Source organism: Martes martes, assembly GCF_963455335.1.
Source record: "Martes martes genome assembly, chromosome: 16".
In the NCBI taxonomy this organism is placed as follows: domain Eukaryota; kingdom Metazoa; phylum Chordata; class Mammalia; order Carnivora; family Mustelidae; genus Martes; species Martes martes.
This window is the reverse complement of record NC_137904.1, coordinates 45,820,847-45,837,916: the sequence shown is the minus strand read 5'-3', so window position 1 is coordinate 45,837,916 and position 17,070 is coordinate 45,820,847. Positions and strand designations below refer to the sequence as shown.

The window sequence follows — 17,070 nt, the reverse complement described above, 5'->3', positions numbered from 1 at the left end:
ATGCCCCCTGGAGAACCCAAATCCAGAAGGAGGACTCAACTTTCCTGAAGATACACATTCCAAAGTTCTGAAGGGAGTGAGCAGGTGTCTTCCTAGATCCAGGGCTAAGCCTTTGGAGGGGGTGCCCCTGCACCCAGGATGAAATGAATCATTTGGGGAGAAAACTTCAAGAACTCCCATGAGGTTTCCGTGTTGCTACAATTTGCTCTGTTTTGACTTTCTCTTTTTTTAAAGATTTTATTTATTTATTCGACAGACAGAGATCACAAGTAGGGAGAGAGGCAGGCAGAGAGAGAGAAGGAAGCAGGCTCCCCGCCGAGCAGAGAGCCCAATGCGGGACCCTGAGATCATGACCTGAGCGGAAGGCAGAGGCCTTAACCCACGGAGCCGCTCAGGCGCCCCTGTTTTGACTTTCTTTAACTATAACCCCAAACCTTGCTGATGCCGGCTTCCTGGATTCCAGAGTCTACCCGGTCTTTTTCTGCTGCTGTGACTTACATTCCCTGATTGCTTAGTTTGGTTAATGACCCTGTGTATCTGTCTTTAAGTTGCAGCTTGATCCCTTCGAGCCACTCATGCTGACCTGCGGTCTGGTAACTAATGTTCAATCTTGGCCGATGATATTGTGCCGGCCTCGATGTCCTCCACACTATCTGTGCCCCCGTGGACACTTTGTAGGTCCCCCAGCTCCACGGGCACTCCTGGCCAGCCCAAGACTCTCTTTCTCCGAAGGGAAAATATAGGTACACGGAGACTAAATGATTTGTTTAGGGAAATAGAAAAAGAGCTAGAAATTTAGCCAAGCCAGAATTAGAACCTTCAGATCGAATTGCATCTAAAATACAGTAATCAGCAAGACTTCGTTCTTAAATAAAATGTTGTTTTAATAAAATACTGCACATATATATTTTTCTTTTCAAAGATGTTATGACCAGGATGGCTGGTGTGAATGGTAATATATGGTGAACTGTATAATTAGTAGCAAAAACAAGGACTCTCAAATAAATAGGCTTAAACATTCTTTTTAAGACATATTCTGCAAATCAGCTGAGACTTAAGAACAGGCAAGGGAAAGCTCGCTTTTCCTCCAAGAATGTGCTTTTAGTTGTCTTGGGATAGAGAAAGGAGTCATATTTACCCTGTAGGAATCAAAAGTAACATTGGAGTGACCTTCTGGGGAGAGGATTCCTTGCCTCCCCTTACCCTCTCCTCGCCTTTTTTGTCCAAGATTTCAGAGTTTAACTAAACCAGACACAAGCACTGCCCCAGAGCTGCCTTTAGGCATCTCTGTATCCGACAGGATGTGGAGCCAGTGGAAAATTCTAGGGAAAGCAGAGCTGGGGTAACAAGGAGGGAGATCTAGTGTGATAGAGGAGAAATTGATTCTATCTGAATGTTCTGACCCAGTACAAATCAAGGTTACTGTGGCCATTCAGGAATCCTGGTAAATGCCAAGACCATGGATGTATAACAGAAAAATAGAAGAAGCAGAATTACCCCACTAATTACCCATTAATTATACTAGTTGGTCCCCCACTATTGAGAGTGCCTTACCTAAAGACTCAAATATAATCAAAGCCATTTAGATATTGTGTAACATAATTTACAAGACGTGCAGGATATGAAAAAGTCTTCCTTAATCCATCATCCTTCTTTCGCTATCAAGTCCACTGCTCCTTTCTCCTTTCCCTTTTCTGCGTAAGGATGGGGACAGGTAGAAAATTCTCAGTTGAGATCCTCAGCCTGGGTGGTGAGCAGGCCCTACCTGGAAGTCTCGCTTTCGTGTTATCTCAAAGAAGAGCAAGTAAGTCTTCAGGGAAAAATCCAGAAGGACCCAACCCCTAACAGATAAGGCTTTCTCAACTAGCCTTACTTGCTTTCCAAAAAAACCCCACCCAATACAATTAGAATTGCAAAGGAGGGAGGGGTCCCCGGGCTGACTCTAGCACCTCTGGCGTCTGGGCTGGCAGAAGACCCTAGCCTCCCTCAGAGGCAGGCACGGTTGGTCAGTAGTTGACTTTGAACTCTGCAGGCTCCACGGCCCTTACAAAGACTTCTTGTCCGGCTGGCCCAGGATCCGGGCAAGGCAGTAAGGGATGAGGCTGACAGATGCCAGGGGCACAGCCGCACTCTTGCAGAAGGACAGGACATAGAAGATCAGCTCCACTTGGGATGGGGGTTTCAGAGAGTCAAAGAGGTGCAGGAGGATGAGAGAGGCCACGATGCAGCTGAGGCGGAATGGGAACCATCTGCTGAACTTGCTCTTACAGCTCTCCCTGTACATGCTGGAGTTGAGAGCCAGCCCCAGGCCGAAGAGGGTCCCCACATTCTTGAGGAGGCTGGCGAAGGGCGTGGTGTCAATGTGGACCCATTCCGGCCGCTGGCACCATCTCTTGGCTTTTTCTAGCGTCCACAGGAGGTCTACGCCCAGCCCCTTGAGCAGCAGGTAAAATCCAATGGCAAAGCCGAACAGGAAGAAGGTGACGAGGAAGTACTTCTTGAGGCTGGCGTTGTAGATGCTCTGGATGTGGCGGAAAGTTTCAGCCACAGCAATGCCTGTGTGGGAGAAAGAATGGCTGTGAGAAGTGGGGAAGGCTCCAGCCCTTCAGCTATCGGGGCGGCGGGGTGGGGGCGTGGTTTGGGGCCACGGATGACCTGCCATCCATCCTGCCATTGTGACATTAAATCGCAGGTGCCAGGTTAGAGCGTCACCTGCTTTATTCCCGTAGGTGGATGGGAAGACGGAAGAGGCATGTCGCATACATTCTCTCACTGCACTCGTGCTTCCTGTCGGGGCCCTCCTGTTTCTACTTGAATACCCGCAGGGGCAGAGAGCTCACTCCCACTTGGGCAGCCCATTTCATCTTTGAATGAATTATCAAAAAATCTTCCTTGTGTCCCCGCCTCCCCCATCCCATCTGTTGGTCTGTTATTTCTGTAGGAGTGAAGTTGTAAATCTAGAACCTCTGTAGAAAGCACATTTGAAGACAGTTATTCTTATCTCTAACCTATACCTTCTCAGGTCTTTCATGTAACATGGCTTTCGGGCTCCTTCTCAAATAGGGCATCCAGTATGCTGCCTTACTTGTGTGGTGGTTATGAAACCCTTATCTCCCTTGGACTCCACACTCTTCTGGTAATGCTACTATGTTCTGCTCTCACCCATCTCCAGGGGGGAAATTCTACAATGTCCCTAAGGTCTTATATTCCAGGACCTCCCACAATGTAAAGAAAGTCTTTCTTACACTTAACCTAAGTCTTTTCAGCCCCTTATAAATGGCATCTAAGAAAACACAAGTATAGTTGACCCTTGAACAACATGGGTTTGAACTAGGTGAGTCCACTTATACACAGATTTTTTTTTATGAATATAGTAGAGCCCTGTAAATGTATTATCTCTTCCTGCTGATTTTCTTTCTTTCTTTTTTTTTTAAAGATATTATTTATTTATTTGGGAGGGGGAGAGTGCCAGGTAGCTTGAGCAGGAGGGACGGGCAAAGAGAGAAGCAGACTCCCCGCTGAGCAGGGAGCCCCATGTTGGGGCTCAATCCCAGGACTCTGAGATCCTGACCTGAGCCAGAGGCAGATTCTTAAGTAACTGAGCCACTCAGGTACCCCTGCTCCTGATGATTTTCTGAATAACATTTTCTTTCTCTCGCTTGCTTTATTTAAGAATACAGGGTATAATACATATAATATACAAAATACCTTAATTGACTGTTTATGTTATCGGTAAGGCTTCCAGCTAACAGTAGGCTATTCATAGGTAAGTGTTGGGAGAGTCAGAGGTATATGCGGATTTTCGAGTGCATAGAGGGTCAGTGTTCCTAACCCCTGTGTTGTTCAATTATCAATTGTATTCAAAACTCTGATCCTATAAGAAAGACCACTGTGGGTTTGAAAATTGATATACCCAAATAAAGAGCTTTTCTAGGACCCTGATCATTTGTTAAATTTGGTAGATTCCCTTAAAACTAAACTAAGGACCAAGGCGCCTGGGTGGCTCAGTCAGTTAAGCATCCCACTCTTGATTTCAGCTCAGGTCATGATCTCAGGATCCTGAGACTGAGCCCCATATCTGGCTTCATTCTCAGCGCGGAGTCTGTCTGAGGTTTTTTCCCCCCTCTTTCTCTGCCTCTTTCCCACTCTCTCTCTAAATAAAGAAATAAAATCTTAAAAAAAACCCACAAAAACGAAAAACCCAACAACAGAATGAGGGGCCGTTTCCAGTTGAAGATCAGTAAGAGATAAAGAATATGAAAAGCAAGGAAATTTCCAGCTAATTCAATTGAGTAAATGAACTTGACGTATTGCAACTTTTCTGAAACACATTGAATTGCGTAGATCTGGGCACTGTTGTAGAAATGAAGAGTTTCACCCACCCTTCCCATTCAGCCCACTGAAACGCTAACAGCATTGATGACACCCAGAGCACGACTGGCATGCTGGGATTTTGTCCCATTTGGGGAGACACAGAATAGGAAGGGAGAAAGCCAGAGCAGCTGATACCTGACAGGACTCCGGCAACAACCTGATGGGGAAAATGAGCGGCGAGGTAGATTCGGGACAGACAGACGTTCAGCTGCACGGCCCAGAATCCCAACCACAAAGCGACATTCAAGCACCTGCAAGAGGAGAGGCGGTCAGAACAGCACCCGGGTTCGCATCCCTTAGCAAGGAGGACAGCCCTGGCAGGAATGCCAGGGCCTGGCCAACTGAGGTGCTGTCCACGGAATTTTTATAAATTCGAAGCCCGTACTCCAAAGCTTGGAGATGCCCATGTCACCTGGTGAACGCTTGCACACGTGAACCTTAAGCTCCCCTATTTTATGTGTGTGATAATTAACCATTTGCACAGTGGCTGTGTGCTCAGAACTCTGTAGTAGGAATGTCTTATGTGCCTTTGGTTTTCAACCTGGACAAGGCGACTCTTTGGTTGGTACAGAAGTGGGTTTTTATTTAAACCCCGCCAGTAGGACGCTGTCTGATCTTGAGAAGTCCCCGTTACCGTGTTGGGCCTTGTTTCCTTATCTGTAAAGGGAGGGGTTGTGCTTGTAGGTCCCTTCCAGCTCTGACATCCTGTGACCTTCATGCTTGCCCTCAGCAGAAATGCCACGACTCGGCTCACTACCAGTCCAAGGTGGGGTGGGCCAGTGGTGTGGAATGTGGGGAAGAGCAAGTGGTATGTCCGTTTACGGAGACAGTCACCTCCTGCCCTCCACCCCCCAGTCCTCAGTGCTGAGTTCTTACCGAAATCTGTAGGTTGGCTTTTTCTTTCCCCGGAAGATAGCGAGAGTGGATGTGACCATCACGTAGTATACACCCGCTGTGCCCATGGCATGACCAGAGGGACTCCCTAAAGGGTAGAGAAGAGAGGAGTGGATGAACTAAAGGTAAAAAGTCTCCACCTAGGGGCGCCTGGGGGGCTCAGTCGTTATGCGTCTGCCTTTGGCTCTGGGATCAAGCCCCGCATCAGGCTTCCTGCTCAGTAGGAAACCTGCTTCTCCCTGTCTCTCTCCCTCTGCCTCTGCTTGTGTTCCCTCTCTGTCAAATAAATAAAATCTTTTAAAAAAAAAGTCTCCATCTGGGACACTGCTGGGGCATGTCCTCTATCCATCCATCCATCCACCCATATTTCTATCTATCTATCCATCCAACTATCTGCCCATCCATCACCCATCTTTCCATCCTCTCATCCATCCATCCACCCATCCATCCATTCATCTATTTAGTCATTTATCAAACAAATATCTAGGGGTGCCTGGGTGGCTCAGTTAGTTAAGCATCTGATTTCAGCTCAGGTCATAATCCCAGGGTCCTGGGATTGAGCCCCTCATGGGGCTCCTGCTCAGTGGGGAGCCTGTTTCTCCCTCTCCCTCGGTCGCTCCCCCTGCTTGTGTTCCATCTTTCTGACAAACTGGGTTCCTCCCACATTCAACACATCGACTCTTGCCTGCTAATCTACATCTGAGTCTGCTCGCCAGGGCAGCCCAGAGATAATGCCTTGCTTTTCTTTTTCTCCTCCTCCTCCCCCTCCTCCTTCACTCCTTCTTCCTCCTGTCCTCCTCCTCCTATTCATCTTCCTCTTCTTCTAAAATCCTTTATCTTTTGCTCATGAAATATGATTGTGTATATTGTGTGCACGCACGCATACGCGCGCGCACACACACACACACACACCATTCAAACTTCAGCTGCACAAGGACAGCAATCTTTGCCTCTTTTATTCATTAAAGGTACTCCAAGTACTTAGAACACTGTCTGGCATGGTGTAGGTGCTCAATAAATAAAATTTAAATAAAATGAAATTTTAAAAAAAATAAATAAATAAATAAATAAATAAAGTGAATGAAGATGCTCTGAAGTGAGCAAGGGGTTTTCGAGAAGAAATAACTAAGGGCCGTGCCCTAGTTTGGGAGTTAGGGATGGGCCCCTGAGGAAGGGATGCTGGCACCAAGACTTAAGGGTGATTGAAGCGGTTGGATAGTCCACTGCCTACCAAAAAAGGAAATCTATTCTATCATTGGATTGCATAAGAGCTGTTTGGTTGTGTCTAATAAAGCACAAACATGGGGCGCCTGGATGCCTCAGTGGGTTAAAGCCTCTGCCTTCGGCTCAGGTCATGATCTCAGGGTCCTGGGATCAAGCCCCACATTGGGCTCTCTGCTCAGCAGGGAGCCTGCTTCCCTCTCTCTCTCTCTCTGCCTGCCTCTTTGCCTACTTGTGATCTGTCTGTCAAATAAATAAATAAAATCTTAAAAAAAGAAAAAGACACAAACATGGCGTGGGATTGGACAGTCGGTTCATGAAGATACCTCTACTTGGCCAGTCCTTGAGGATGAACAAACCAGGGGCTTAGCCTTCTCCTGCTTTCCCTCTCCGGACGAAGGGCCACAATGCCGTTACTCTCATGAGACCTTTGCCTATAAGAAGACCCTTGCCTCTCTAGACTAGCCATTCAGGTTCTGGAAACATTAGGCAGATTTCTAAATCAGCAGAGATGTGCTCTTCAGGAAGGCCTCTTTGAATTAAATTAACATGGAGTTGTGCCCAACTGAAGACTGACTAAAGTGTGAAGGAGCGGCCCTCCTCCTGTCCCCTCAAAGACAGCTTCGTCTACACTGACTGCAGAGAGGTGGCCACAGTGAGCAAGGTCCACCCAGCTTCTGTCTCTACTGGGGCTGGGACTCTCACCTGGTCCAGTCTCACAGGTGACTGGAAACTGCTTTATCAGCGGCACGGAGGTGTTGCGGTAGTAATCTGTGTCCATGACCCACCAGTATGGACGCTGTCCAAACAGAATCCTGTAAAAAAAGCAGAACCAGCGTCTGGAGTTACTGAAGGAACCCTTTTGCCTGGAACCCACACCTTGGGGAAAAGAGAGTAGTGTGAGGGGGCGCCTGGGTGGCTCAGTGGGTTAAACCGCTGCCTTCGGCTCAGGTCATGGTCTCAGGGTCCTGGGATCGAGTCCCGCATCGGGCTCTCTGCTCAGCGGGGAGCCTGCTTCCCTCTCTCTCTGCCTGCCTCTCTGCCTACCTGTGATCTCTCTCTGTCGGATAAGTAAATAAAATCTTAAAAAAAAAAAAAAGAGTAGTGTGAGAAGATTCATGTGATCCTAAACAAAAGATTATTCGCTTTGGCTGCCTCTAAGAAGGGGAATGGGGTGGTAGGGGAAGGAGACTTTTTCTGGTACATCCTTTATATAACTTTTGAATTTGGAACGATTTGAAAGTATTATTTACTCAAACAGAAATAAACCCGAGATCCTAAAAATCTATATTAATGGAAGCTCTGTGACTTTTTTTTAAACCCCAGGAAGAACTGGTCCTGGAAGGACACATACAGAACTACAGTTTGCAGGGCGCCTGGGTGGCTCAGTGGGTTAAGCCTCTCTGCCTTTGGCTCAGGTCATGATCTCAGGGTCCTGGGATCGAGCCCTGCATCGGGCTCTCTGCTCAGCGGGGAGCCTGCTTCCTCCTCCTCTCTCTCTCTGTCTGCCTCTCTGCCTACTTGTGATCTCTGTCTGTCAAATAAATAAATAAATAAAATCTTAAAAAAAAAAAAAAAAAGAACTACAGTTTGCACCTTGGACTTGCAAATCCTGCCAGGTCCCTATGCTCTTCCGTCAGGTCTCAGGGAGTCTTGGGTTTCCTCCGACATCAGAGAATGTCCCTGGGCCCCAGGGACAGTCACCCTCAGAAGATGTGGCCTCCTTGCCATAAGAATTGCTCTCTGTAAGGACAGAGATAGCTTCGGGCACTAACTTTGTATTCTCTCTGCCTTGGAAGAGGGTACAGCCCAGACAAACCACTTCCCCTTTATTATTATTATTTTTTTTTTTTCAAGAGAGAGAGATCACAAGTAGGCAGAGAGGCAGGCAGAGAGAGAGGGGGAAGCATGTTCCCCGATGAGCAGAGAGCCCGATGCGGGGCTCAATCCCAGGACCCTGGGATCATGACCTCAGCCAAAGGCAGAGGCTTACTTAACCCACTGAACCACCCAGGCGCCCCAAACCACTTCCCTTTTAAAAGTACTAGATAAAGTACTAGATATGCTTTTCATTGTGGAAACAGGTGTCAAGGTTCAGCCCCTCCAGGACTGGAATAGTGATTTTTCACCGACATCAGATACAGCCACTAACTCTGACCTCTGCCAACTCAAGAGAAAATCCATGGTTCTTCAACTGAGATCAGATGTTTAAAATAACCCTTTACCTGTTTACTTTTTAGGGTCATGTTGTTGAATAGGGGGCATTACAGACAACACTTAGTTCTTCAACCTCTCAACAGAGGTTTCAGAAACACATTGATACACCTTGGTCCTCTCAATGCCATGACAATTTTTTTTTTTGGACACTTAAAGACATTTATTGTTTATGGCCAAAGAATATTAGACCTAGAAGCATCTTCAGAATCACTTGACAGTAGACATAGATAGTTTAGGGATGGTAAAGGTCTTAGCTGGCCCAAGCTCTTTATTTTCCAGATGTGGAAATAGATGCCAAACCAGTCACGTGCTAGAGTCAACTGGTACTGGCCAACCATTGTAAAAGATGTAGGATTTTTGCAAGCATGACCCATCAGTAGATTAAAAGTGGCCCCAAGGGGAATACAAAGACGGAGAAACTGACAAATGTTAAAATTAGGACTACCACCTGCCCCCTGAGAGAGTCAGTTCATCAGCATTGACTATAACCTAGTTCTTAAGAACCTTGCCTCTGAAATCAGCCTGCCTGGGCTTCAGTGCTGTCTCTGCCATTGACCACCATGTTGATCGAGCTGTGGTCACTTATCTCAATGCCTCTGTCTCTTCATCAGTTATATTGTAGCAACAACCCCACAGCAAAGCTCTTGGCACATGGCCTAGTACCTATTAAAAGTTCAATAAATGTTAACTAGAATTATTATTAAGGTCCCAGAGATAACCCAAGTTTACAGATTATAAAACAGAAACTCAGAGAGTGGCTTTGATTTGCCCAGGATGTAAAGCTGGTGGGCGGCTGAATGAGGGTTGGAGCCCAGTTCTCTGGGTTGCTTCTCATTTTTCCATCCAATGGATTTTTTTTTTAAAGATTTTATTTATTTACTTGACAGACAGAGATCACAAGTAGGAAGAGAGGCAGGCAGAGAGAGAGGAGGGGAAGCAGGTTCCCCGCTGAGCAGGGAGCCCGATGCGGGGCTTGATCCCAGGACCCTGGGATCATGATCTGAGCCAAAGGCAGAGGCTTTAACCCTCTGAGCCACCCAGGCGCCCCATCCATGCCATGGATTTTTAAGTTACCAACACGATTCCTGTTTTCATACACCATCTTTCATCCATCTATCTTTATGTTACCTATCCTGCTTCAAAGTAATAAAACTGTACTTCTTTGCTTATAACCTATACGTCAGCCTTTTCTCTAGGTCGAGCAGCTGGCCTTCCATCCACATGAAATAGCCTTGCCTGTGTCTTCAACTCATGGACAGGGTTTTCTCTGTCTTCCCTCTTTAAGTAGATGATCCAAAGTCGGGAGGGGAGTAGCCTGTGGCTTCCCGAATAGCACGGAGAAGGCAACTTCTGACGGACAGACATTTCCAGAGAGAATGCCAGCCTCTTCCCTTGCCGATCTCCTCTCTGTCTGGCTCTTACTCACCACTTAAAGACGAGGTTGAGCCAGTCTCCAATCACCGCTACCCAGAGGAGCTTGATGCCCACAGCTTCACGGAGATGGAACCAGATGGGGAAGAGGACATAGAAGGCATTCCTGAGGTCTGCGATCATGGACACCAAGATGAACCAATCCTGAGAGTCCTGGTAATTCACCTGGAGGTAGTGCGTTGACTGGATCCCAAAGTCATGGAGGGCATTCATTCCTTGCTCCATCCTCACTCCTGACGCCTTGGGCAGCCTTCAGCTGAGCCCTCGCTGCGATGACGGACTTGGTGGTGATTGCTCTTCTATCAGCCCGCGCCTTGCCCCTGTTTTTATACACCCTGGATCTGCCCTGCAGGTCAACCCAGCCCTGATCTTTGGACTCAAAAACCACTTTTGTCTAAAATCTATTGATCAAAGGTGCATCACCGGTAGGTTGATGCAAACATGTCCGGGGTGATTTACGTAAAATAGAAAAACGGGCACACAAAAACAGCCTGATCTCTGCCATGTACTCGGCCGGGCCAATTATTAACTTTGGCATGCTGCTTGGTAGTGCAAGGCCTGCCCTCTGGCTCCGAAGCCAGCCCAGAGACCCAGGACAGAGTCTACATCTGCCCTGGTTCTTGCAGAGATTCCGATTTCCCACCTGCAAGCGCACTTATTTGAGGACAAAGACAAGTCTTGGTGCTCTAGCTATCATGTTTTAAGAATATTCTTTTTTAAATGTGGTAAGTTCTATCGTCCGGGGAACCCTCACCTTTCTGGGCCTCTCTTATCTGCAGAGGAATCTCTGAAGGGCCCCTGGTCTGGGAGCTCAAACCCTCTTCCCAGGGTTGTCTCGGTAGCTCTTACGGCCAGGAAATAATCATCTTTGAATGCACTGATTAATTCACTTAGTGTCCTTCAAGTCGGGACCTTTGGGGTTTTAACAGACAAGTTTAAGCAGTAGAATGAATGTGTGTTCATGCAAAAACAATGTGATGACTATGTAGTTCTTAGTAAAAACACCAGCAAGCTAGTGACTGGGGACTCTGGAAAGGGCTTCTGTATTTTTTTTTTTAAATGCATTTGAATGTAGCTGATATACAATGTTGCATCAGTTTCAGGTATATAACATAGCGATTGGACATCTCTACATGTTGTGCTATGCTTGCCACAGTGTAGCCACCATCCCTAACCGAGCCACATAACCGTGCAACACTGTTTCAATACCATTGGCTGTATTCCCTGCCTTGTACCTTTCATCATGGTGACTTATTCATCCCATGAGGTCTGGAAGCCTGTATCTCCCACTCCCCTTCCCCTATTTTGCCCCTCCTCCCACCTTCCTTCCCTCTGACAACCATCAGCTTATTCTCTGTATTTACTGGTTTGATTCTGCTTTTCATGATTGTTCATTTCTTTTTTTTTTTTTTTTCAAGATTCCACATAGAAGTGAAATCGTGTGATATTTGTCTTTCTTCGTCTGACTTATTTCACTCAGCATAATCCCTCCTGGGTCCATCTGTGTTGTCACAAATGACAAAAACCTCATCCTTTTTTATGGTTGAGTAATATTCCTGTGTGTGTGTATTCTTATCTCTATATGGACACGATCTCTTCTTTGTCCATTTATCTATGGATAGATGGTTGGTTTGCTTCCATATCTTGGCTACTGTAAATAACGCTGCAATAAACAGAGGAAAGTATATATCTTTTTGAACTAGTGTTTTTGTTTTCTTTGGGTAAATGCCCAGAAGTGGATTACTGGGTCATACGGTAGTTCTAATTTTTAAAAAGATTTTATTTATTTATTTGAGAGAGAGTGAGCAGGGGAGCAGCACAGGGAGAGGGAGAAGCAGACTCCTTGCTAAGCAGGGAGCCCACCATGGGCTCGATCCCCAGGACTCTGGGCTTATGACCTGAGCCAAAGGCAGACGTTTAACGGACTGAGCCACCCAGATTGCTCCTGGTGTTTCTATTTTTAATTTTTTGAGGAAACTCCATACTGTTTTCCACAGTGATTCTACTAATTCACATTCTCACCAACAGTTCATGAGAGCCCCTTCTTCACCACATCCTCGCCAACACTTGTTATTTCTTGTCTTTTTGATTTTAGCCATTCTGACAGGTGTACAGTGATATATATTTTAAAAATATTTATTTATTAAGTAAACTCTAAACCCAACATGGGGATCGATCTCACGACCCTGAGATCAAGAGTCATACGCTCCTCTGACTGAGCCAGCCAGGCGCCCATGTAAGGTGATATTTTATTATGGTTTTAATTTGCATCTCCCTGAGGGGTTTGCGCTTTCTTTCATTTGTATTTTGAGATTTTATATATATCTATATATCTAATCTCCAGGAAGTCAATGTAATGGACTTCCTGGAGACTAGATATGTAAAGGACAAGGAATAAATAGAAGTAACTGAAACTAAGCTATGAGAAACAATGCTGCCCGCTTTCCTGCACAAGCCGAAATCATCCTGTAGCCATGCAGAGACCAAAGCCTCACACACCTGGGTCACCTAGACCTCTGAAGGGAGCAGGGGGAGGAATCAGGTGACGGACTGACATTTTCAAAGATCAGAGCTCTTTGGAATAATGTTTTTCAAAACCTGCTTGTATTTTCCATCGGTAAGTCCATATTGCCTTGTAAGGAGTGGATTGGGGACAAGAAAAAGAAACTCAGAGCTAATGAATGGGTAGCAAAGGTTGACAACATTCCATGCTGGAAATGATTACAATGTCATCCAGGAGGTATGACCTGGAGTCTCACCCCCACCTCCCCTGGGCTCCCACCCAGCTCAAGCTGATTCCAACTGCCCTTGACCACATTGTCTCTGCTGGTCCAAGCAACCCCATCCCCCCCACTTCTAGGCTAGAGAGCGGTTAATGGTGGGGGTGCTGCAGGTGAGGCTCGTGGTTGGCAGGGTTGTGGAGGGCGGGGCAGTGTTCTGCATTGTCAGGACTGCAAGGGCACGGGTAGGAGGCCCCGACCAAAGAGATGGCCCCTTCCCTCTACTAGATAAGCCCTCCACAAAAGTATTCAGTAACTATTGTGGTAATCCCCGGGGACTGGAGCTTTTATGGTCTGGGGTGAGTGGAGGGTGAACAGAGCAGATCCTTTGACGAAATATCCAGAGGCCACTGTCTAGGTCTCCACCATGTGCTCAGTAGGTGGGGAGCCGGTGGAGAGCCCTATCTTCTGGAAGAACGGCAGGGAGAGGGTTCATGTTGATAGAGACACATGATGGGGCTGATAACCCGTTCTGGGCATACTGGGCAGCCTTCTGGCAGGCTGCCCTCCAGGGAGGGGGACCCCCTGGGAGCAACTGTGTACATCACGAGACCACTTACTCGTCTTTACCTTTCCACCCTCCAGCTCCTTCCTGCCGCCTCTGGCAAATTTTATCATGTGCAGAAAAGAATGAGGCCCCAAAGGACCCGAGTCTGCTAGAAAGCTGAAGAGAAAAACTTAGAGTTCTCAGATCCTCAAAGGACTTGTGGGTATTTGAGGTGAATACTGTGGACAAAGCATGTGAATTGCTAGAGATTTGGGTGAGGATTCACTCACTTAGAGATGTGTCTCCCAGAGGCAGTTTCCATCATTTCCCCCAAATCCTGTCAGCTTCCCCTTCAAGAAGTTTTCCAGTTTAACTCAACAAACATTTCCTGAGCAAAGCGCCTCGCCCAACTCCCTGAGGATTCAACGTTAAATCCCCATGTTCTCAGGGACCTTGACAATGGGGTGGGGCTGAGAGGCCAGGCCTTCGACAGTTAAGTCAAGTGGACCTTTAAATTAAATGTAATAATAAAATAATAAATAATAAAATAATGAAAATAAATTTAAAGCGGACCTTTAAATTAAAGCTGAATCCATTTGTCCAAATATAAATGACTTCTTTTTTATTTTGTCCTCAGTGGAGATGACTCAAGACTTACTAATGCCCTCTGGGGAAATGAAGTCTGGGAAGCAATGAAGATGGAAAATTATAGAGGCCCCCCTTTTTTTTGACAGGTACACTAGCTGGGGCACTCCTTGGGCACTTTCTCCACAAACAGAAACCCAAAGGCTTGGAGCTCTTGGTTTGGGAGGAACATTAAGGGAAGGGGCCAGAAAGTACAGTCTGGTCTGTTATTAAGTAAGCACAGCTGGTTCCAGTGTCCTGGCACCTCCTTCTCCAAGAACAAGTTTGACTCACTCACTCGAACGAGTTTATTTGCCAACAGGAAAGTGAGGAGGAAAAGGAGCCAGAATTTGCCGCACACCTCACCCAAAAATTGCATTTCTTACCAAAAAGAAATTCTGACTTCACCTGAAGCCACGTCCTCTGTGCTGGGTGGGGCTCTGGGTGCTGTTGAAGGAGCTGCCTTGCCTCACTCAGCTGTCATCACTGGAGGGGGGCTTGTCGGCACAAGAAAGCAGGCATGCAAAACCCAGCTTGGATCTGGGGCTTTGAGCAGAGTAGATTTCTCCGAAGGATGACAGCTCAAACTGTACAAGATACAGTTTTACTTTTTTTTTTTTAAGTTTATTTGCTTTGTTTTCTTTTTTCCTACCTAGTGATCAGTGGGGGTAAGGTGTTCAGGGGTAGACAGTAGACACTGGCTGGATGGACGACTGTCACCTTTTCGATGAATGACCCTGTTGATTTTTTACAAAAACAGATTGGGGAAAGCAGGTGGAGGGAGAGTTGGGTTAATCATTGTTAGCCGGTGAAAATGGCTGACTTATCGCTGGCGTGGTGAGAAAGTTCAGCTTCAGGACCTTGAACTGTGCATCTATTGACCAGGTGGGGGGAGCGTGGTTCATGTCTCAGGATGGGCTGGACATTTTGTCCACAGGAAAACCCCGGAGGGCATTTGCTTCACCGTCAACAGTGCAGAGCTTCCTGCTCATTACCTTCTCCTTCCACCCCAGGGTCTGCCTTCCAGCAACATCAGGTGGACGATGGCAACCTTGACAGGAAGCGTGGAACGGCCATCCTTTGCCTCCCCCCGCCCCCCATCTTCCTTTGCTGTCTTCCCTAGAGAAGCTGTTGTTCCCTCCAGAGAATATCCTGTTTCCACAAATGGTCAACCAGTCCCCTCCCCACCAGATGGTAGACCGTTCTCCTGCTCCTCATCAACCCTTGGGCAATGCCAAATCACGTGAGCCCTCAGGACACATTCTTGCTGTCAAATTTCATCCTTCCTGCCAGGAGTTAAACTTTGTCCAAGGGGCACTGCAGAGGCAGAGGCACCGGAAGTAAGTCTCCAATATAGTGGTTGGAACCGTTTGCAAAAAGCTCATTTTCCCCCTTCATTCTGGTCTGTGTCCCGGAGGCAAAGAGGGGCTATCCAAGGTGAGACGGGAAATGTGACTCAAGCTAAAGATGTCATCCCTTCCTTGCTTCAATTCAAGGCTTCTTCGAAATTCTTTTTTTTTTTTTCCCCAATCTCCCCACTGAGCAGAGTCTGATCCCAGCACTCTCCTTTGAAATTCTTTGAAAGAATTGGGACCGAGGAAAGAAGAAGGGAAACTAAGTCCTGCAGCTGCCAGAGCTCAGCCCGGTGGGAGGTGGAGTGAGGTGGGGTCTGGGGGGAGGGGGCGTAGAGGTGGGTGTGGGCCAGAAAGAGGGTCTTGATTTCCCTTAGAAGATTCTCAGAGACACCCTCAGGCCTCCCGTGGGCGGCCCCGAAGGCCACCCCTCCCCTACCGCTATCACCAGGATTTAACAGGAAAATAAAAGATTACAAGGGAAGATGAAAGAGCTGTGTGACCTTGGCTGAGTCACTACAGTCGTCTGGGTTTGACTTTTGTCAACAGTTTTGATGCGACTTGGTGACCGTCACCCTTCATCCTGTGTTAACACTCCCCAGTCTTTGGTGCTCCCTTGAAAAGTAGCTCCCGCGATGTGGTGCCTGACTTTTAATGACCCAACAGAAGTCAATGATTCTTTATTGCTAGAAGGAGAAGATAAATGTATTCATATCTTCTTCATTAAAATATTTTCCAAAGTCCTGTAGTTATGGGGCACCTGGCAGGCTCAGTTGGTGGGGGTGGGGGTGGGCTCTTGATCTCAGGGGTGGATTTGAGCCCTACACGGGGTATAGAGACCACTTAAAAAAAAAAAAAGGCAACATAGTCACATAGGTTTTAAAAATTCAGAGTTCAGGGCGCCTGGGTGGCTCAGTGGGTTAAGCCTCTGCCTTCGGCTCAGGTCGTGATCTCAGGGTCCTGGGATTGAGCCCCACATTGGGCTTTCTGCTCAGGGGGAGTCTGCTTCCTCCTCTCTCTCTGCCTGCCTCTCTGCCTACTTGTGATCTCTATCTGTCGAATAAATAAAATAAAATCTTTTTAAAAAATAAATAAAATAAAAATAAAAATTCAGAGTTCAAAGGAATATTCAGTGAAGCCTTTTCTTCCTCCCACCTCTGGGCACCTTCCAGATACCAGTATGCAGCCCAGAGCTGCCAGGCATCAGGGGTCCAGGAAGCCCCCTGGGGGTCTCCAGTAGAGGGGAGCTCCCTGCACAGATGCTGGAAGCCAGCCCAGACAGAGACTGGAGGAGGGGGCAGTTCCCCCTTCTCTTCCCCCCTCTCTTTCTCCCCCAGCTCTGCCCTGCAGTCTTTTAATCAACTCTTTCCTTAATGGCCAGAGCGTTTTTGTCCCAACCAAAACACCACGCTGCACAGCCAGTTATGAGCCCTTCCCTATTCCGGAGCCCGACTGGGGGGAGATAATTAGGAAATCAGTAGTCTTGGACCCTTTGAGCCCACACCTTACCCCCTCTGAGAATTCCCCAATGAGGACCACAATGCAGAGAAAGAGGAAGAGGTGAGGCCTGGAATTGTCCTGAAAACAAACAGTGAGGTTTCCCCGCCCCCCACCCCCCCACCCCAAGCCTGCAAAGGGCCAAGGAACTATTCTGAGCTATGAAAACACTAGCAGGGCTCTGCTAGGAAGT

General features: G+C 47.2%; 1 protein-coding gene and 1 long non-coding RNA gene across 3 annotated transcripts; one reads left to right on the top strand and one right to left on the bottom strand.

Annotated features, from left to right (window-relative positions):
* Positions 1-859: 859 nt before the first annotated feature.
* On the bottom strand, positions 860-10,438 carry G6PC1 (glucose-6-phosphatase catalytic subunit 1). 2 transcript variants are annotated; one of them, XM_080825933.1, is made up of 5 exons: positions 10,133-10,438; positions 7,195-7,304; positions 5,251-5,356; positions 4,510-4,625; positions 860-2,556 (listed from the first exon to the last, which is right to left on the bottom strand). In XM_080825933.1, the coding sequence occupies exons 1-5, from the start codon at positions 10,360-10,362 to the stop codon at positions 2,045-2,047; spliced, it is 1,074 nt and encodes a 357-aa protein (XP_080682059.1). In that variant the 5' UTR covers positions 10,363-10,438; the 3' UTR covers positions 860-2,044. The 2 variants fall into 2 exon arrangements, with proteins under 2 accessions (XP_080682059.1, XP_080682060.1); XM_080825934.1 differs by having other exon boundaries at positions 10,303-10,424.
* A 299-nt stretch (positions 10,439-10,737) lies between these two features.
* LOC308357390 lies at positions 10,738-16,127 on the top strand. The gene is made up of 3 exons (XR_013968193.1): positions 10,738-10,862; positions 14,042-14,138; positions 15,042-16,127. It is a non-coding gene; the product is annotated as an uncharacterized lncRNA (long non-coding RNA).
* Positions 16,128-17,070: the final 943 nt, after the last annotated feature.

Coding starts and splice junctions, on each gene's coding strand:
- G6PC1 (XM_080825933.1), bottom strand. CDS start 10,362: ATGGAGCAAGGAATGAATGCCCTCCATGACTTTGGGATCCAGTCAACG. Junction 7,305..10,132: donor CTCAACCTCGTCTTTAAGTG/GTGAGTAAGAGC, acceptor CTTTTTTTACAG/GATTCTGTTTGGACAGCGTC. Junction 4,626..5,250: donor AAGCCAACCTACAGATTTCG/GTAAGAACTCAG, acceptor CTCCTCTTGCAG/GTGCTTGAATGTCGCTTTGT.